Source organism: Eublepharis macularius, chromosome 3, assembly GCF_028583425.1.
Source record: "Eublepharis macularius isolate TG4126 chromosome 3, MPM_Emac_v1.0, whole genome shotgun sequence".
NCBI classification, from domain to species: domain Eukaryota; kingdom Metazoa; phylum Chordata; class Lepidosauria; order Squamata; family Eublepharidae; genus Eublepharis; species Eublepharis macularius.
This window is the reverse complement of record NC_072792.1, coordinates 24,467,028-24,488,935: the sequence shown is the minus strand read 5'-3', so window position 1 is coordinate 24,488,935 and position 21,908 is coordinate 24,467,028. Positions and strand designations below refer to the sequence as shown.

At 40.5% G+C, this 21,908-nt stretch overlaps 1 protein-coding gene across 8 annotated transcripts in view; it reads left to right on the top strand.

Annotated features, from left to right (window-relative positions):
• MBNL2 (muscleblind like splicing regulator 2) overlaps nt 1-21,653 on the top strand; it is a 78,087-nt gene extending 56,434 nt beyond the window's left edge. For 4 of the 8 annotated variants that reach the window (XM_054973207.1, XM_054973208.1, XM_054973211.1 and 1 more), the window contains 3 exons: nt 2,323-2,358; nt 6,047-6,141; nt 17,688-21,653. In XM_054973207.1, coding sequence (XP_054829182.1) covers nt 2,323-2,358; nt 6,047-6,141; nt 17,688-17,702 — 146 coding nt within the window. In that variant the 3' untranslated portion in view covers nt 17,703-21,653. The remainder of the gene's footprint in view (nt 1-2,322; nt 2,359-6,046; nt 6,142-17,687) is intronic. The other 4 variants (XM_054973213.1, XM_054973210.1, XM_054973212.1 and 1 more) reach the window with 2 other exon arrangements.
• Nucleotides 21,654-21,908: the final 255 nt, after the last annotated feature.

Here is a 21,908-nt window from a genome sequence, read left to right as displayed (position 1 = left end):
CACGGGAAGAAAGCAGGAGAGAGAAATTGCTGAAAATCACTTTCCTAATTCTGCTGGCGGAAGTGCCTTTTGAAAGTGGAAGTCATAGTTAGTTAGTTAGAAGCAAGGCGTTTTTTCTTGGAAAAGAGGTGGTGGAACTCAGTGGGTTGCCAGCACGGGGGGCAACTCTTGGCGGGAGGTGGTACCCCTGGTATACCACATGTGCACTCGCAAAGTGCATGCATGCTCCCAGGACCAACGATGTCACTTTGGGGAAGCTGGAACAAGGGGGGAGTTTTTAAAAGTTTAAATCACCCTCAGCGAAAGTGGTCACATGGCTGGTGGCCCCGCCCCCTGATCTCCAGACAGAGGGGAGTTTAGATTGCCCTCCACGCTGCTCCAGCAGTGTGGAGGGCAATCTAAACTCCCCTCTGTCTGGAGATCAGGGGGCGGGGCCACCAGCCATGTGTCCATTTTCAAAAGGTTCCGGAACTCCATTCCACCGTGTTCCAGCTGAAAAAAAGCCCTGGTTAGAAAGATCCACACCTTTGTTTGCAGGATATGGTGTCAGTTCAAAACATTTTATGTCTATGGAGTGCTTTTTCCCATCATGCCCCCTAGAGAATGCTGGAGTTAGAGTAGATTCCAAGTATATCAAAGCATATGAGAAAAATAATGGGGCATCAGTCATTAAATACATTCAGGAATATAAAATACACACTAAAATGATAATTTATGTTTGAGATTTTTATATGTTTTTTAGATTTGATAGCCAGTAACATCTTGACTATGGGTTGGATCCACCAGAGTGTTTCTGTGGATGAAAGGACTTCTGTCCTTGGAGCATGACTTTCTCATCACTGCAGCCCACTTCCTCCCACTGCAGCCCAAAATGCACCCAAAATGCTGTTCTGAGGTGGAGGTCCCCAAGGAGCAGCGTTGTTTGTGGGGAAGAGATTTTGGACTTCAGTAGGTCAAGGGAGGTAAGGAAGTTATGCTTCTCTGACAGAGATCCTGTTAGCAGAAATGCTTTGTGAGATCCAAGCCTACAAGCTTTACTAGCAGGAAATAAGTACATAACCTAATTTAGCCTTATCAGCGTGCAGTACAAATACACCTTGGTGCTATAAATGCTTATTTGGAAGTTAGCCAAAATGAGTTGAATTCCAAAAGAAGGTGCATCTAATTGTGGCCTACAGTGAAACTTTCTGCACACTGAGAGTAAGCACGTGAACACAGTGGAAAATGTTTCTGAAAAAAAACCATGCATAGGATGAGGCAATAGAGCTGCATTTGTGCTATGAGGTAAATTCAGTGAACTGAGGAGGATTTGCTTCTGAATAAACATATTTATAATTGAGCAATAGATCGGGGTTGGATTTATTCAACTAGGGGGGTAGCCCCTTCCTCCAGCGCAAGGTGCCCTCCCCCAACATCCAGAAGCTCTTCTCTTGTCTTGGGAAAAGGCACCTTGTGCTGGAAGAATGTGCTACTATTATTGGAAGAAACCCATAGGATCCAGCCCAGGATGTAGTACAGGTTGTTGTTAAATGGTCTGGCCTATTCAGGAGGAAAGTTTTTTAAGGGCTCCATCCATCCATCTCAGTTATGCCCAGCCTTTCACCCCAATGGAGATCCAAAAGAGGTTATATCATTCTCCTCTTCTCCATTTGATCCTCACAAACACGCTGTGAGGTAGGTCAGGCTGAGATACGTGACAAGGTCACCCAACAAGCTTCTGTGGCAGAGTGAGGATTCAGATCTGGGCCTCTCAGATCCTAGTTCAATACTAACCACTACACTGGGACTATGAACCGGTAGCTGGAAGAAGATATTAAATGAAGTGTTGCATAGTACCTTTTCCAAGGGGAAATATGTGACATATTTAAACAAAAGTTTAATTATTTATTTACAAATATGTAATCACGTATATTGAGCATTAGCATCGCTCTCCTCTCCAAGTCTGTGTTCCCTCTCCGTTCAGCTCATTCCTTCATATAAAGGAAATGTCTCTCTCATGGCACAGGCTCATCCTTGGTTCCCAACAGAGCAAACTGGTAGCAAACTTACAAAGACTGGTTAGCAAAGAATGAAAACAACCCAGATGCTGATGTTCTTTACATATCTTACAAAGCTGAAAGAACCATCAAAGAGTTGTGTTCATATGCACAATGCTTTAAAATGGTACTGGAGCTATGAATGACCTTTTTGAAGTTGTATTGAACTAACTTTGGCTTATCCTTGGGGATGCTTGGATCTCACTTTGAATGTTAACTCTAAACAGCTAACCTGTTTCTTCCCTTTATTCACTTTTTTTTTTACCTATCATTGCATGACACACAGGGTCAGTTTTGTGCATGACACCCGCTACCAGTATTGGTAGGTTTCAAACTTCTTTATTGATCTCTTTTTTATTGTATTCTGTATCTTCCTTTGTTTGGAGGAACTAAAACATAGCTTAGACATTTGCTTTAATTTGATGGGTCATTTGGACTTTTGCTTGAACTGTTAAAATATTTGGTTTATTTTAAAAAGAAACAAAAAATCTGCTGCTTAGATGCAACATCACTTGCTATAACAATCCCACTGCAAAAAGCACAAATACCATGAATTCCAATCTGCTTTTCTGTTTCCAAATTTTTTCTCTTGCTATATTTTATATTGCTAGCATTATTAAACCATGAAATATTGAAAAGCAGGCTAATTTCATCAGTGTTTTGAAGTTTCATAGTGGTGTGCATATTTCTCCCTTTTGCTATGCTGTAAAAAAGTTTTTATCAGCGTTTCCCAGAAGCACTCTTGCAGTAGAAATGATTAACAGATCTTCAGTCTGAATTTGGTTTCACCTTAAATGACATCAAGACCACCTTGCACATGAAAACATTTGAAAAACTTGCCTTTTTCTGATTAAAGACAAAATTAGGAATTTGTCCTGCAAACTTCACCAAAATGAATGTACGTATATTCAAATTATTTGGACAGGTTTATTTTAATTGGACATCTCCTGTGTCTTTAAAAAACTTTTTGAAGTAATTGTTTTTCAGTACAAACTTTTGTTGTGTTTGTGGTAATGTTTGCAATAAACACAAAAATCAAGTTATGTGTAAAACTGAACAGACATAAATTACCAGAAAAATTGACCTTCCTCTTTGGGGTCAAATAGATTGCTAGTTAAATTTGGGATAGGCTATGGATTTGTTCTTTCAGAACAACCCATAAAATAAACCAAATTACAACTAAGAGTTTAGACAAAGTTAATGGCAGGATATGAGTCCAGTGGCACCTTAAAGACCAACAATATTTTCAGAGTGCCAGCTTTTCAAGAGTCAGAACTCCCTTCTTCAGACACCTGAAATTGCCACTGGACTCATACCTTGCTGTCCTACTGTAGATCAGAATACTTACCCACCTTAGTATCACTTGTCTTTTCACGAGACAGAAATTGAAAAGTTAATATGAGGTAGGAAATTAACAGTAGTTTACAGTTGCTAGTTATAGATCCCAGTGTTAAGAAAAGAAGTATATTATACTTATATCTAGGTGTATTAGTATAAACCCACTCTGTCATAATGATTTCACTGTGTAGCTAACAAGAGTCCAAAAATGGCAAACTGGAGTTAGTTTATGCATATGGTATACTTGGACTATACTTGACTAAAAACAATGGCTTGGATCCAAAGGTGCTCTTCTGCTCATAAGAGGAGTCTTCTGCTCATGAAAAGCGTGTTTGGATCCAACCCTATTCTTACAAGAAGCTGTCCATCAAAAATGGGGTAATCAAATGCTTTAGTTCAAAACCCAGGAAAATGGGCAGATGTTTAGATGTGTTTTATGAATGGAAGGTGTGTTAATGATTGCTTAGCAATATCATCAGGGATAGTAAGTGATATTTTTATATAAGAAGCATATTCTGTGGGATGTAAAAGAGGAAGGTCATTGGGGTTGCATCTTGGAAGAGGGGAATAAAGGAACCAGAAGAATCTGCTCAGAGCAAGGAGCTTAATTATAGTTGGAGGCAGCGTGTTGGTGAAGCTTAAAAGGCAAGGCCAAGAACAATGTTAAAGAGAATTGTAAAGTGGGCCTAGCCTGCCAGTCTGGAACTCATCTTTTCTGCCTATTGGGCATGTGCATCTACAGGGCTGTAAAGAAATATGGGAGCTGGGACTAGAGCACCATGAGCAATAGGAAAAAAGTACCCGAGTATAGTAATGGGAACAGAAGAAGCTGACTGGCGTAACCAGTGTTCTTCAGATCTACATAGGAGCTGAATCCTTTCTGAAAGATCCATGCATGCATAATTGTTTATTTAAAATATCTCTATGCATGCCTTTCTCCTGAGCATCTTGGGACCCAGTTCCCCTCTCCTGTGGCAGCCCTCAAACTCCCCCCATCATGCTACTCCTGAGGCTCCCCCTATGAGCAGTTTTATTTTATTTTATTATTCGATTTATAAACCGCCCATCCTCAGGGGCTCTGGGTGGTGAACGACAGTTAAAATAAATAAAAACAAGAAAACAATAATTCTAAAATCAACATACAATAAACAATAATAAAATAAATTAACCAAATACATTAAGGTGCAATGGTGAGGAGAACCCCGCACCCCAAAGGTGGGAGGCCGACATGGCACCGCCCCCTTCAACCACCGAATGCCTGGCGGAACAGCTCTGTCTTACAGGCCCGGTGGAACAATAATAGTGTGATGGGGCTGTAGTGGGAGGGGGTGTGGCAGGGAAGTCACACTTCTATATGCAGAAATTTAAAATGGGATCCCACCCATCGTAAGAAATAATATGACACCCCTCCTTTAAAAAATCCCTACAGAGAGCTGATTTAGTAGCTTAAACAGAAGAGAAGTATGATCATAAATTAAAAAGAGATTATTTTATCCGAATATACTTAATTGACTATAGTGAGAAAGTGGCGACAAATGAAAGTGAAGTAAGAGAGAAGGAGTTTTTAGTTGTCTAAGCAGGGCTTTTTTTCAGGGGGAACGCGGGGGAACGGAGTTCCGGAACCTCTTGAAAATGGTCACATGGCCGGTGGCCCTGCCCCCTGATCTCCAGACAGAGGGGAGGTGAGATTGGGCAATCTCAACTCCCCTCTGCCTGGAGATCAGGGGGCGGGGCCACCGGCCCTGTGGCCATTTTCTCCAAGGGCAACCCACTGAGTTCCACCACCTCTTTTCCCAGAAAAAAAGCCCTGTGTCTAAGGAAGAGAGGATCGTGGAATTGCCAGAGGGGTTTCAGCAGCAGCTGAAGGGAAAGGGTGAACAAGTATCAGAATGTTGCCATGTCCCCCCCTATGCAGCCAGGCAGACGTCCACGCTGGAGGGCACCAAGATTTAAGTGTCTAGGGAGGTACTATGTAGAATGATGGCAGAAAGACTAACAGAAATATTCCAGAAGTGGAGGGCTTACTTGTAGTTCAGTGGAAAAAAACAGGAAGGAATTCAGAGGGGGAAAATGTCTCTGTCAAGGATACAGGATCAGGGAGAAGGCCAACATTTTGGCAGAAAGGATTCATTGGCCCAGTGACAAAACTGGAATCATAAAGCAAAGGAAAATGGAGGGAGGGGGGGAAGTGTGCAGGATATAAACATTGTAAATTCAGAAAACAAGGATTTTTTTAAAAATAGCGTAATTCCAAGTACCAGCAATTCTACTTTATGTCTTTAAACTTTGGTAGGGAATTGTAACTAATATAATTTGAGAAATACCTGTCAGTTTTTTTTACACATAATCCAGCCATTATGAAAGCATCATTGGAATGTCACAACGTTCAACAAAAACACCCCAAAATGAATTTTCAAAACATTCTCGCTTCTTTTCTGGGAACCGCCGATAACTGTGACAAACTTCCTTTAAATTGTACTTGTAATAAGCTATTTTCCCTTTTGTTTTATTTCTCTGCCACGCTTCCTTGCTTTGCATTGTGGTTGCATGCCATCTGCTGGTTTAACCCATGATGGCTTGCTGCTCTGATATTCACCATGCCAAAATGCCACTTCCACTGCCATAATGCTACACACTCCTGTTCATTGCTTCCATGGCTCCCCTCCTGAAAGTACCCATGATGCACAGCGCTACGTCCGCCACTGTCTCTGCAGCAACAACTCCTGCAACAAGTGTCCCCTTCGCCGCAACAGCCACAGCCAATCAGGTTTGCTCCTTTTAAAGCTATCTTTCACAAATCCCAAACTCTAAATGAGTGCTGGTACTGATTTAAAAAAAAAAATTCTCCCGGAGAATTTTTTTCTTCATGTTTTTTTACCCATCAAACTTTATTTTGAAATAGTTCTGTAGCAAGTATTTATGGACAGGTTGCACTTATTTAGAGTTAACATTTATTTGCAAATAATGGTGTAGCTGTGTCGTAGTGTTGCACTGTTCGTTTGTTTGTTTCTTTTTGTTTCCTAACACTGTGTAATTAACCCAACTGATACAGAGTCATTTTAGGAGTGATCTAGTTGTAGAGAAAACATTCAATTAATTTCTGAATCCTAGAGGGGCAAATGCATTAAACCAGGATTCAATCAAATGTTAACATCCTTTTCCTCATATTACACATATAAATAACTAAGTGGTCTTTTCCTAACTCTGAAACAAGCCCCAAATGGACACAGGCAGCTGGAAACAACAGCTGGAGGACAGGGAATCCCTCATATTTGTGCTTAGCATGATACAGTGGAAAGCTGTATTTTTATTATCCTGAGATGTTGAGGGAGCTCTCTCAAGCTTGAAAAATCATAATTTGCTGCCCAATGATCCTTTAAAATCTGTTAAGTAATGCACAAGATTGCTAATCACTGTTCTATATCCTGTCACTTTTCACATGTGTAAGAGATGTATATATTGCAAAATATACACATCAGTAACTACTTCAGGGTGCCCCGAATAGGATTTGTGTCCAAACAGATACAAAAGACAGTAAGCAGCTTAGTATTAGGAGGTGGTGTAACATAGTGGATAAGAAAATGAGCTGGGATTTGGAAGGTTCTTTTAAGTTTTCCTCTGCTACAGACTCATTAGGTGACCCTAGGCAAGTCACATTCTCTTAGCTTCAGCATCTTCCCAACAACAACAACAACAACAACAACAACAAAACCTTGCAGGGCTATTGTAATAATTACAGCAAGATAATATGTGTGAATGCTGAAAGCACTGTATAAATGCTTAAGGATGATTACAGTTTGTGGGATTTTGCTTTTGGCGAGACGAGTAGATTGCATGCAAGATATAGCGAAGCAATTCCTGACAAGTCTGTACGTTTTGTTCCCTTCACTGTGGTGCTGTGATTGCCGTCTTAGCGCTTAGTCCTCCAAATTCTCATGGTATCTAGCTAAATAGATCCAGTGCAAGGAGTGGAAGGAGAAAGATAGTTAATAGCAGAAGCAACAGAAAGCCGCAGGTTAGAACTGGCTTCCCTGCACCATAGAACTACTAAAATTGCTTATGTGTATGTTGGTAACTGTAGCTGTTTTTCTTCCTTAAATATTTTCCCAAGAGAGGAACAGTCAATCAGTCCGTCTCTGTCTTCCCTACCCCCATATGAGTTCTGTCAAAAAGTCCTATTTTTATTTTTAGAAAACCAGCAAATTTGGATCTGTTAAGTTTTATTTGTGGCCCTCTTCATGACACAGGAAAGTTGATGTGGAAGCATATGCACCAAATTCTGCACTGACCAATATTCTATTTCTCAAACATGTATGGCTTTCTTGGGAAAAAACTATAGATCCACAAGGCATTTGTGTTTGCCTGTGCTGTGCTGTTGGTTGTAGTTTATTCCTTTTTTCAGGTAAACTATTCTTTCCTGTAAGAAATACCGAGAGCTAGCTTGGGATCCTAAGAAAAATATTAAAAGATCATGTTTAAAAATGGAAGACTATGGAAGAGTTAATTTTAAATAGCATGTGTGCAAAGAAAACTGATTTTTTAAAAAAACCTGATCCTATACTTCCGAAACCACATGACCCAAGTAAATCTTTATGAGGCACAGATCCAGAGGAGTTAGCCGTGTTAGTCTGTAGTTGCAAAATAGTAAAAAATCCAGTAGCACCTTTAAGACTAACCAACTTTATTGAGGCATAAGCTCTGATGAAGAGAGCTGTGATTCTCGAAAGCTTATGCCTCAATAAAGTTGGTTAGTCTTAAAGGTGCTGCTGGACTTTTTACTATTTATGAGGCAAGCTCTGATCAAAATTCTTTCTTGAGCTTGAAGTACGTACCCTAACCCTATCCCTATCCCTACTACTTCACTGTGCTTCTTTGAAATTGGATGCCTTGATTATGAAGCAGTCAATCGTATGCTGAAATAATGAGTAGCTTCAAAAAGAAAAGCCAATGTTTTTTACACTTTTTAAAAGAAAATATAGAAAACAAAATACTTCCGCTCCCACATCCAAATGCTTTCTGAACACAGTCAGGAGCAGTATGGTGTAGTGGGTACAGTGGAAAAATCCAGGTTTGAATCTCCATTCTGCCATGGAAGCTTGCTGGGTCAACCTAACCTACCTTATAGGGTTGTTGTGAGGATAAACTGGAGAAGAGAATGATGTAAACTGCTTTGGGTCCCCATTGAGGAGAAAGGCGGGGCATACATGAAGTAAATAAATTATTTCTTAACACTGTCAGTACCAGCAGCCTGAAATAGGATCAGTTGTGTCAAGTAGTGAGTGAATTGTCCAACATAATCCAGTCCTCAGCTGTGTCAAATCCCAGTACTATTGGACTAGTAGTATGAACTGTCCAGGTGAGTCTACATCTCCTATTGCCACATCCTAGATGATACCTGAGTGGTCAGAAAGCATTTGGATGTGGGAGCGAAAGTAGATGATACTCGAGTGGTCCCTTCTCACAGACCAACTGCAGTTTAAGAACATTGCAAAGTGGTAGAAAAGTCACATGTCAGTTCCTTATGCGGAAAAATCTATGAAACTTCTAACATTCTGAAGTCTTTCCTCTAAGGCTGCTGTCAGACACCCTTGTTGAAACATTTTGACCTCTTCACAACGGTGGGTTGTTTAAGTCATTTCACACACATTTCATTTTTAATCTCTTTCCTACCCTGTCTCTAGGGCTTTATCCACAGTTTTTGAAACCTCTGTTGCTCCGAAGTCGTCTTTTGATGTGATGCGGAGGTGGCGCTTTTAACTTTGCCACTTCCTTTGTATGGCATTGCCCCTGCAAAGGTGGCCTCACTGTGCAGACCACATCTCCGAGCAACAAATCAGCCGGAAGGGGTGTTTTGCCTCTGCAGGCCAAGCTGGGGTTTCTGCAGCGCATTCCTTTTAAGGGCTTCCTCCTTTCCCTCTTCCTTTTTGGATTTTTTCCGCTTCCAGTTGCTGGCTGGCTTTGAGTGAGGTATTTCCAGTCTCTTAATCTTCTGTAGAGAGGTTTGATTTTTCTTCTATTCCTTTCTCCTTTTCTCCATGTTTTTCACTCCTTTGCTCTCTCCAACTTTCTCTTAAAATGTCTATAAGGAAACTGATTTAAACACTGTCTGATATCTCCATCCTCACCTCACTTCAGAGAATGATGAGGCAGCAACAGGGTAAAATGAGGGTACGGTAGTAGTGTGAAAATGCCCTAAGAGAAAATTCAAGACAGTGTCAGAAGGATGTGGTTTCTATTCTGATGCCTCATTTGTGTTTAGTGGTGTGAGTAGACATCAGATAGAGGATATCAGAGGGTATGTAATTGTGCCTGAGAAAATTTCCCATGGGAGAACATGGGTTTCATTCTCACTTGTGTTCTATAGCTGGAGGGCATTCCATAATGCTGGAGATGCTAGCAAAGAAGTGGATATTTGCTGTGACCAAACAGACAGCTTGAAGGGAGGACTCAATCCTGGCACCATCTGAGGTGATGAACAGGCACATAATGGAAGAAGTTATCCTTTATATAAGCTGGCTCCATATTGCATAGGGCTTTAAAGGTCAAAAATAGTACCTTGCATTGGATCTGAAGGCATAATGATAGCCAATGTAGACTAACAGCCCTCGTCTGTCCCAGCGATAACTTCATTCCCAAGGGCAGCCCCACACAATGCGCTTTGCAGTAGTCGAGCCTCAGGGTTACAGAAGCATGGATCAGTATGACTCAAGTCCATGGAGCTTAAGAGCTGAGATGATTTCTAAACTAAATGTAGTACTTGATCCTGTGACACAAATGTAGGATCCAGTAATAACCCTAACCTCTTTATAAAGGAAGTCATTTCAACCCCACTACATCCAGTGCAGATAGGGCAATCCCTGCTGACGTCTCTACCTTACTAACTAGCATCACCTCATCTGGATTCAGGTTTAGCTTGTTCTTCCTCAGACACTTGACCATAGCCTCCAGATAAAGGCCCAACAGAGAGATTGCTTCCTCCAGTGGCTTGTTGGGACAGAAATACCTAACAAAATTAAAAGAAACACATTTCCCTTATCTAGCTATGTCCAGAAATTGTCCACCAGGGCAGTCTGTGACCCAAAGGCAGGTCTCGGGCCAGAGTGAAATGAGCCAAGAGCAAATGATACATCCAGGGCATCCTCGAGTTGCTGTTCCGCCAGTTACTTTGTCCAAGAATGGTGTTATATTTATACCCCACTTTTCTGTCCTCATGATGGCCAGCAAGACGACAAACAAATTAAAACATACATAATAAAATTATATCTTTAAAAAAAAATTAAAAACACACATCATTAAAAGAGTTAAAGCCAGAGCTAAAATACACATACAAAACCATAAAAACAGCAACTAAAACATTGGTCAGCAAAGAGAGGTCACTGAGGAAATGCCAAACAAACAAAAAGGTCTTTACCAGCTGACGGAATATAACAAGAGAAGGGGACAGACAAGTCCCCCCTGGGGAGAGAGGTTCAGAGTTATGGTACCATGACAGACAAGGCCGTCTCCCAGGTTGCCATCCATCTTGTCTCCAAAGTGGGGGACACCTGAAGCAGGACTTCAGAAGATGACCACAGTGGTTCGGTAGGTTCATAAGGTAGTTGGCAGTCCTTTGGGTATGTTTGTCCCAAGCCATGTAGGGCTTTAAAGGCCAACATCAGCACCTTTAATTGTGTCCAGAAACAAATTGGGAGCTAGTGTAGATGCACCAAGACTGGAGTGATATGGTCCCTACGACCCATTCCAGCTGCATCATTCTGCACTAACTGAAGTTTCCTAACATTTCAAGAGCAGCCCCATGTAGTGTGCATTACAGTACTCTAATCTAGACCAATTGGAGTCAATCAGCGATTTCTCCTTTAGTGCAAACCATAGCCTGCTGTTTAAATGCAAATCTGTGGTTTGTGTTCCCCCTCCAAACCAGTATTGCAAACCAGCTTCAAACCATGGTTTTCAGTCTTAGCTAGGAAGGGAACCACAGACTACAGTGGAGTTTCAGATATAAAGGCCAACTGTTGTTTGTGCTAAATCAGAATTGATAGCGAGTGTGTAATAGCTGGAGTCTGACCCTATCCTGCATTACAGTAACAATACCTATTAAAAGGTAGAGTGCTATATGAGTTTGTTATTGCTACAAATTCAAGATAAAATTAGTGTACAGAAATTTGATTGATGGTTGAATGTAGTTTTGAAACTTGTTTTAAAGCTCTGTCTTTTATTGGGAAGAAATTCTACAATGGCTCGTGTTGAGGAGCTAGGCAGGGAAGTTGGTGAAAAAACAAATAGTTCAAAACTTATTTTATTGTCTAACAAGTATATGCTAAAATAATTTTTAAAAGATACAGTTAATAGGCGCCTTCCTTACTTTTGTGCCCTACTTACTCTTGGGAGCATGAAATGTAATCAATCCACCATCTGAAAGTTAATGGCTTATCTCCATCATTTAGGATATAAAATAGGTTGGTAGAGCAATATAGTAATTCATTATTAGCAGCAGTAGTGAATTGAACTTTAAACACTAAAACTCACACCACCTTCTGAAGAATCTTAAGAGAGCCTAGAGGCACAACCCACCTTTCCAGAATTCACAGCACACTCAAAAACCATTTCAGATCTGAAATTGAAGCTGCTTTGTGTGATTTGTTGGAAGTGTAAGGTTGTTTCCAGTAAGGGTAATTTTGTAAACTGTTGCAAGACATGTATTCTCTGTCCACATGTACCTGCTCCGAAGCTCATGTTTAAAAAAAAAAGCAGAAAACTTCACTTTGCTCTCATGAAACTTCTAGTTGATGGCTATGCAGATATCAGTGGTTAGTATTTTGGTAGTAATGTTTACAGTCAGTAAAGAAGGTTCAGTTCAGAAAGTTGTTGTGCATAGAATCATGCAAGATATGTCCTTTGCAACATTAGGAGGTGACATTTATAAAGCATCTTCAAAGTGTTAAAAAAATGAAGCACAGGAATTACTGAGGGAGTCACCCATGTATGTTATTATATCTAATCATCCACGGAGTTCATACATGTGACCAATTTTCTCCAGGGAGAATTTTCACACTCCAGGCCATCTTGGCCAACTGTATCATTCTGCTGGATAGTAAAAAACAAAACAAAACCATACACCAGCTGCTAATGATTGGTTTAATGCATGTCAAAATAATTTACTGGATTCACATTGTACTTCAGGACGGGGAACCATGTGGATGGCCATATAATAAAACTAGAAACTTTTGAGTGCATTTGAGATAACTCTTCTCCCCACTACAAGAGAGTCTATGACTATAACTAGGTTAATGAGTATAGATGACAAAAATTCTCACTTAAGCAGGAAAGAGGTGTTTATGGCAAAAATGAACGAATCTACAATAACACTAGACTAGGGAAAGAAAAGGGTACAAATGTGTATTTTCAGGATAGAAATAGAACCATTCTGTGTATCAGTTACACGTTATTGCAAACAAAACAGGATTTCAAAGTGAGGCTTTGAAACAATTTGACTGCACCTGTTGTGTGCTATCTTACGCAGATTCAATCCAATTTACATTGAAAATAAATGGGATTGCATTGTTAATATGCCAATCAAAGAAAGAAATATAAAGCCGAACTTTCTCTGGCTATAGTTCACTGCTTGGTTACACTTGCTTTTTATTGTAAATTCTGGAAATGAGAATGAAATTTGGTTATTTATTGAAATGCACATGAATGCAGTCAAGAGCTGTCTGTCATTCAGTTCTATGGATTAAGAAACATTGTTGAATGAATAGGTCTGTATTTCAGCTATCAAATCTGCTTCCTAACCAGAAATAGCCATCACTTTAAACTGTGTCTTGGGGTCAGTCCTATAGAGCGGTTCTCCTAACTTGGAAAGAACCTTCTGTCTCTTGATTTAAATGAGATAAGCATCTGCCTTGTTCATTGTCTTCAACTGAGCGAGGCAGTCCCAGTGCCAGTCGCTGCCAGCCACAATATTTTAGGGTTTATTGTCGTGGTACCCTGAATAATAACCTGGCAGCGGCCATAGCAGAGGGAAGGAGAGATCTCCCCACTGGATTTCATTCAAAGTAGTTGCTAAGGACACTCTCTACAAGAAAGTTTAATTTTGAAAGTTGATGAGATGCAAAAACCAGGCAAGGCCCCCCCCCCTTTCATTTGTAACAATAGCGCTTGGAAACATGCTTAGTTAGAATGATCTAGTGACTGCTCATTGTTCTGTTCACAGGCACAGACATTTCCCAGTGTGATTTGGATATAGCAGGAGGGACAGAATGTAGAGAACAGCCCGCTTAGTCCACTTCTGCAGGTGGGGCACAAGACCCCACTGCACACTCCCTCATCCTACGTCGTGTGCAAGTGGGAGGCTCACAGAAGTGCTGCGGCCCCTCAGTAATGGCATTTTAGAATTCCCGGCCAATGGATGTGATGAGGACCACAAGCACTGGTGGCTTTAGAAAGGAACTGGACACGTTAATGGAAGATAGGTCCACCAGTGGCTGTGAAACATGGTAATTAAAGGGAACCCCCTCCCTACAGAGCCAGTCAACCTCTGAGTACCAATGTTGGGAGGCAACATCAAGGGGAAGGCGTTGGTCAATGGGCCCTGTTGGTTGGCCCTCCAGGGCAACTGGGTGGCCGCTGTGTGAAACAGGATGCCGAATTAGGTGGACCAGCTTTTAATACTCTCATATCAATGGTGGCGGCGGCGGCAGCAGTCATTTATAGTTTACTTTTTATAAAGGCATTAATTAAGTAGCAGTTGGAATAAGCCTATTCTAGTACATGGCAAATGTGTTTTTTGTTTTTGGTCATCTGTAGGTGAGGGGTAATATTTTGTTGTGATTAGCACATCTTCTGTATAGCACAGTGCACACATTCGTAGTGAGAAGCTGCAGTAAATGGATTCGATTTTTCGTTAAGGCAGTGTAACGATTTGCTTAGTTTGATATAAGCTTCTTTTAAACCTTTGCCTTTGGGCCTTTAATTCAGCGCCTCCTTATGTTACCTTATACCTCAGGAGGGCCCTGGTCACAACCTCTTTATTTACACTCACACAGAGCTTCAGGTGTTCTCTACTTTACCCAAGATTTTACCTCAAGAAGACCTTCCACATTGTGTTTATGTGACCTTTATATTGCTGCCTCCATGACTGCCAAGGGGTTTCACTGCCTCCAAAGGCTTTTGCCACAGATCTCCTCAGTTTAACTGGTAATAATGGAAGGCTTGTTGTAGATGGTAGCTTGGCAGAATGGTCAGCACGTGAGGGTCGTTGTGAGAGTGGGGGGAATGGGTCTTTCTTGCTTAAACAAAAGTGGATTTTTTTAATAAGCACATAAACAAGATGACTGCAGAGTTTTGATAAGCGTATTGGTTTCAGAATATTCATAAGCTTGGTGGTTTCACAGATCATTAACTCTTCTTAAGGATATATATATACAGACTCTGTTGCACACTCTAATTTTCCACACAGATCTTCAGTAGGGTCACCAGGTTCCTCTACCTGCCCACTGGAAGGGCTGGGGACCTGACACTTACCTTGTGCCGACAGCGTGTTTGCTCTTCATGCGTGCTCCCCCAGGGCCGGTGTGATGATGTCACTTCTGGAAGTGATGTCACCACACTGGCGGTGTGAGCATGCTCGCACTCTGCACAGAGTCAGTTTGGTCTGTTTAGAGCCCAAATCGGCCCCAACGAAGTGCGGGAACGCTCCCGCAGCTGCTGTGGCGACATCACTTGTGGAAGCGATGTCGCTGCACTTGTTGGGTGTGCACGCACAATGCACATTCCCAGAGTGCCTGCTGGTAGTGGGCAACCTCCGGGAGCTTGCCACCTCCTGCCGACCACTGGTGGGTTGGCGGGCAGGGTGGCAAACCCCCGGGAGTTTGCCTGCCACTGGCAGGCACCTGGGAACCCTAATCTTCAGTAGCAGACTAAACTCTTTTCTCATGCAATTCATTCAGGCCTTTCCACAGAGCTTGTCCAAGCAACATAGAATAATCTGTCTCTCAGATATACACAGACTGACTGAGGTGCACACACAGTTTGCCTGACTGAGACAGAATCTTTTCTCTGAGATATATACAAATGCTGACTTAACCAGAATCTCCTAGCTGGTTAACTGTCTCTCAGAAATACAGACACTCCCTCGGGGTCCACAGTTTGTCTAACTCAACTAGAATTAGGTTTCAGGCATCCGCTCTGCTTATGTGCAGAAAACTGACTCAGGTTCATACAGTTTTCTTTCTCAGAACTCCCCACAGATTCCCTGAATTTGACAGAATGGACATTTTTTCTCAACACTGACTAAAATCTGCAGTTCATTCCCGCCCCCCCTCCCAGGGTACAGCTACCAACCAATCAGATGGCACTCCATTCACCCATCCAGCCCCCCTCCTTCTTTCCTCAGAGGTCTGCATTTAATCTCACAGCAATAATTATAAAAAAAAAAAAAACCACATTAGCAAGCAGAAATAAAATCCAAATTAAATACATTACATGCAAAACATGACCGGCAGCCTCAAAGTTTATCAAGAATATGTTAAGTCTAGAAAAAAAAACCCAGTTAAATGTTTATTTTAAGGACTGAAGTGTAGGTTCTCAGTATTAGCTGATGGTTTTGGTACTAAGGCCGTCAGGTCCACCAGTGGGGTGGATCACCCACTTCCAGTCTCTGCCTCCCACCGCCACTCACTTGGCCGGCAGGGGGACAAGGCTCAGGAAACGGGCCCAGGAGGCAGAAATCCTCCCAGGCCCGCGCCCAGAGGGCACGCTCCTGCTGGCTGTAACAATGTCACTTCCTGCCCATCAGCAGGCTCCCACTCCCACACTTCACAGGGGCCCCTGTGGAGTGCGGAAGCATATCCTCCGACTGGCGCAATGATGTCAGTTAAGGAAGTGATGTCATTGCACCCGCCGGGAACACACGCACGCAGAGCACGTGTGCAAGATTGACCAAGGTAAGTGCCAGGTTCCCCACCTCATCCCCTGCCAGGAGGGTAAGAGAACTTGGCAACCTTAGTTGATACAGGTTAAGTGAGGAACAACTGAATTTTGTGTATGAGATCACAGGCTACTACCAAGAGAGAGAGAATTTATTTTCAAATGATATCTTTTTAACAAAAGAAGTCAGCCATACAAGTAAATTTTACTAGCCCACCATATTGTGTGTGTAGTAAAGTGCTGTCAAGTCACAACTGACTTATGGCAGCCTCGGCAAAGCACCTTCAAGGCAAGTAAGAAGCAGAGGTAGTTTGCCATTGCATTCCTCTGCAGTGTGTTCCTTGGGAACCCCCCATCCAAACACTGGCCCTTGTTAGCTTCCAAGATCTGACTAGATCAGCCTATATACCATGCTGCTTTCCCTCCCAGCCCACCGAATTAGTCAGCCATTTATGACTTGAAAGAGAAGAACCATCCATTTTAAATAGCTTCCCTGCTTAGTGAATTCTTACCACATGGAACCAGGTGAGCGGTTATTTACAGACCTGAAATAAATCTCTAATGACTGGTCTCCAGCTTTTAGAGAGTATTCTTTCTTGTTTCTCAGTATGTCTAAGCATATTAAGTGTCATATGAAGGAGGTATTTATGGATCCTCTCTACATGTAGGGACAAGGGAATCCCAGATTAACGTGGCAGCTTGAATCATTCAGAACGTCAGCCAGAACCAGATTTTTAGGGTAGGGTTTTCCTTGATTTCCAGAGAGATTGCTGTTCTGGTATATCAGAAAAAAGAATTGCCTCCAGAGAGTTCCCTGGCTTGCAAAAAAGAAAAGATGTTATTTTGGAACATGAATTGTATTGGAAAAGCCCAATGCTTGCCAATTATTTCACCTTTTAGATGCTTTCAAACTGTTGATGTGTGTTCGTTACTAATTTCAACAAGAAATCACGGCTAAGCCTTTAGGTTTGCAATAATCACATACATCTTCCTGATGTCATCTTGTAAAATATATTGCGGCCGTCTCTCTGTCTAGAGACTTTAGTGGACACTGAAGGAGACTATTGGTGTTTCTGATAGTTAGCTGTCTGTGGCATTTGTAGGCACTCACATGTCTTCTCATACAGTGCAGCCCTCTTTAAATTCAAGACCTGTTTTGGAGTGTGCTTGCTTGTCTTCGGTTACTTGGTTTTCTTGAGGGTATATAATGAAAAGGAAAAGACAAGTAATACTAGAAAAGGCTTGCATGTAATAAATGTTTAGTTGATAAAATTTTAAGTAAATCTGTTTTCATTTTTAGGAAAGAGGAGAAAACACTAGTATTAATTATTTATTTTTTAAAAGTTCCAACCACACATCCCAACTTTGTTTCCTTTATTCTGACAGATAATCCTCAAGTAGCCAACGGGAATGGAATGGAATGTCAAGAGGCTTCATTGAGAACAGCAAAGCATTGTTACTGTACATACTACCCTGTTTCTTCCTCGATAGAATTGCCACAAACTGCATGCTGAGTAACGAGTTTGTTCATCTGGACAAATCACAAACACTAAGGATCTAGTGCTGCTATATCATATAGGAATATTAAATATGGTATGCTTAGTATATTCCAACTTAATCTAGTTAACTACCTGATGCCAGCTGTGATGATTGAAGACATAAAAAGGGTAATGTTTTACTTTAAAAAGTTTTATACGACACTGTTTACTTCTTAGGAGTATCGTCTTGCCACCATAAACTATAGCTAATGTAAGTAGTCCTATTCATGTATTGTTGTAGGGTTCACAAAGTTATGAATCTTTCAATGTTAGCAATAAACGATTTACATTGGCCGCTAAGCCCAGGACCCAAAGAATCACATGGCCAAGGGTGCTTTTGATGTGTGTTTCTCAAATACCCACTTTGCCCCTTCCCTGGGAGAAATCACTTTTGAAACTGCGGTAAATTTCTATGGTACTTCATGATAAAGAATCAACTCTATTTTGGGAGCTAGGGGAGGGGGTTAAGTACAAAAAGAAAAAATAACGCTGGGCATATAAAAACGCTAGAGTGCACCAGTGTAACTCTTTGGATCCTGGCCAATATACACAAACTGGAGATTTTAACTTTTAACCCTTTGGTGATTTTGTACTCTCTCAGAAAGCTCACTTCTCTACTAGGCGGTCGATGCCAAGATAAAAGAGGTGATGTGAAAACAGAACCCTCGATTCCTGCATGTCATCACCTAAAAATTCCAAATAGAGAATCCAAAGTAAAGCACAAATTGCAGAGATGCACATGAATTGATATTAGACTTGTATGGAGAAGCAGTACCAGAATCATGGCATTCTAGAACTAAAGTTAAACCTTTGCACGGTATGATTTTCATACCCCTAACAAAGTCTTGACTATGTTATTTTACAAAAGAGAGATAATATTTTTTAAAAATAAGCCTTTGCAGAAGTGCCTAAATTTTGCCACAACAGACTTGAAACTTAAGTGATCCTGAGGTCTATAATTGAATCTATACCAAGTGATTAAGCTTTCAGATTTACAATCAGGTTACCAAAAAGAACTTGTTATGAAATAACTTCTTCCCAACTAAAGAAATGGGGCTATAGATGAAGATACTAGCATGATAATCTAATTTAATTAAAACTGGCTGCAGTCATTGAAAACTTGATAAGTGACTTTAATCTTAGATGGTTAGGAGAATTTAAACATGATTCAGAGAAAATTTCACTTTATTCATTCTTACTGTTGCCGTATTTTTAAAACTGGGTTAAAGAAGTTGTAACCGGATTACAGCACAGAGAAAGAAACTAGTTCTTTTAACCTTTTTTTCTTTAAAAGCTTATTTTATGTCACAGAAATACGAAGATATCTTTAATACAGCTATATACATATTATATATACACATACATATATATGGACAAAACAGATTTTAATGTTTACTTTTTTAAATACTGTGTTGATTTACAAGGTAATTATATACATTTGATTAATGTAGGAGGTTTGTTTTTAAGATTTATTTCCTACACTGTTGTACCAAATATGTCATATTTCACATTTTATATGTTGCATATATATATATATATATATCACAGAAAATCATAGTTTTTAAATTATTGTTTATAAAACAAAAAGCAGCTGTTCTATGGAAATAAGTATAATTGTTTGAGACATCTGTTTTTCCATGTGAAGATTAAGAATGATTGCAGTATTTTAACTTAGCCTTTTTGGATTGATTCTAAGTTCTCCAGCAGCACTGCCTGTTTTGAAAGATCAGAAGCAGTAACGGATTGTTTGTTTAATGAATTATTTTCCAGTGTTACTCTTGTTTTTCAAAGGTCTTATATCTGTTTATCTTTAAACTGTAGATTTCATCACCTAAAGGGGAAAAGACCCAAAATCTAATGGTAAACATAGTGCTTGCAATCTTGCATTTGTTTTAATTTGTGAGGAATATGTATCTTCTTTTATTTTTACTTGTAAATTTTCTCAATCATTATAACTCGGTTTCTGATATGGCAGTTTACCTACATGTGTAGGTTTGGGGTTTTTTTTTTAATGATCCATTTAAACATTTGGTAGTTCGTTGGAAAATACTAAATGGTAATTTATGTATGTTTAAATATTTAAACTGTAGAAGGCAAACATTTTAGTGAACATATGTTTAAACAGTTATTTTCTTACTCTACTCTAATATTATTTTCTGTCCCTAAATGGTTAAACATCAATATATATGAATTTAACTCCTGGGCAAAGAGAGAGAAAGAGAAAATGTATTTTTTAAAAAAAGAGTTCCATTGTATTTGGCATATAAATTTCTTCTGTTCCTACAAATTCTTAATACTTATGTCGATGTTAAATCATTTGCTCCAGAATAGCTGCACTAATGGCTATGGGGTGTCAATAGAAAGAGTCATTTTGAGATCATGCTTTAAGAGCATGAGACAGAGGCTGCGCAGACAGAGGTACCAGCACCAGCAGGAATTAAGTCCATGCTTAATCCACTCTGGAATGTAGCTGCCCCTCCATAGCATGTGGTCAAATCATGGTGGCCGAGCCCTTCTCTGTTTTCTTGAAACTTCCCAAGAATACAACGGTCTGTAGTATGTTCTGATTGGCCGATTTATTTGTTCCCAAGTTCCTGGTATTCCCTCTCCCCCATGTGCAGTAAACAAGCCACTTATGCATGTCCATTCCCTTCAGAGTCCATTCCTGACTTTGCTGCTTCTTCCCTGCCCCTGTTCACCTGCTTGCCTGCTACCTCCCTATCTATGCATCATGTCAGACCAGATTCTTCCTTTATCTGCTCTCCCACCATCCATCTGCTTTCCATACAGCGTTGCTCCGCTCCATTCCCTCCCTGCCATTCTAACCCTCAAGATAATGTGCCCATTCTGGCTTGCCTTCGAAAGGTCTGGTTTCATCATTTCAACTCTTTAAATCAAACAGGCTGCTTCCTTCCATTCGTTTGTTGCTTGTCTCGCCTTACTCTGGCATCAGTCCTTGACCTGAATCACATGCCTTATCCCAGGCTTAGATTCTACCGGAATGTGTATCTCTTAAGAACTAACAATGAAAGCCCCGTCTGCCATGGCAGTCCTTGGATCAGCCCATATAAAACATCCCTGCAGGATCAGATCAGCGGCCCATCTAGTCCAGCACCCTGTTTCACACAGTAGCCGCTCACTAGCGTACAAAGCCAGCCTCTTCTGTGGCTGTCTCTGTGAAAGCAAAACATTTCCCACCTCTCCTTACCTCTTTCTGCCAGGGTGTTCAGCAGCACTTTGCTTAGCCTCTGCTCTCCTGCTTTTCAGTCTGTGCTAACAATAAATATAAAAATACTAAGCGTACCAGAGCATGCTTTTATTTATTTATTATAGAGTAATTTTGTAGAATTCATTGAATTTGGGAAGATCTAAAACTATTTTTCTGTATAAATATTGTTTGCCAAAACTTCATTTATATTTTGGAAAAGAATATCTAATGATGGCAAAGCAACCATAAGTTGTTTTTATTTTTTATTTTTAAACGGCTCCCTTGAAAGAACCATGAAATGGGCCAATAGAGACAAGTAGAAAAAAATGGGGGCCTAACTTCCAAATTACTTGAGATGTCTCAGAATTTTATTTTCTATAAAAGCGCTTCACCAAAATACCTTAATTTGCCCATACAAAATGGATCAGTGGCAACCTTTTACACTGCACATTTTCACCAACAGTTAAATAAATTTCTTCTCTTATTCCATATATTGTAACTATCTAGCAACCTGTTAAATTCCCTATATGAGTTTGTTGAGATATTATTTAATTACCCAATGTGCAAGTATGGAAATAAAAAGGAGCATTAAAAAAATTATCCTGATCCTTTGGTGGTATTTCATTGCTATGGAGAGAGAGAGAGAGAGAGAGAGAAGAAAAATGATGGTGTGCTGGTGCAAAAAGAAAAACGAGTCTTACATTTTTTTTAAACGTGAGAGGTAATAAAACATGGTTTGAGACAGATGACTTTGTTTGCCAGATTTATCATCTCTGACACCGGCAACCCTTAGAGGAGCAGCACCATGTCTGTTGCGGTTAGGATCGACATTACTGGCACGGTCACCATTGCACAGAACCA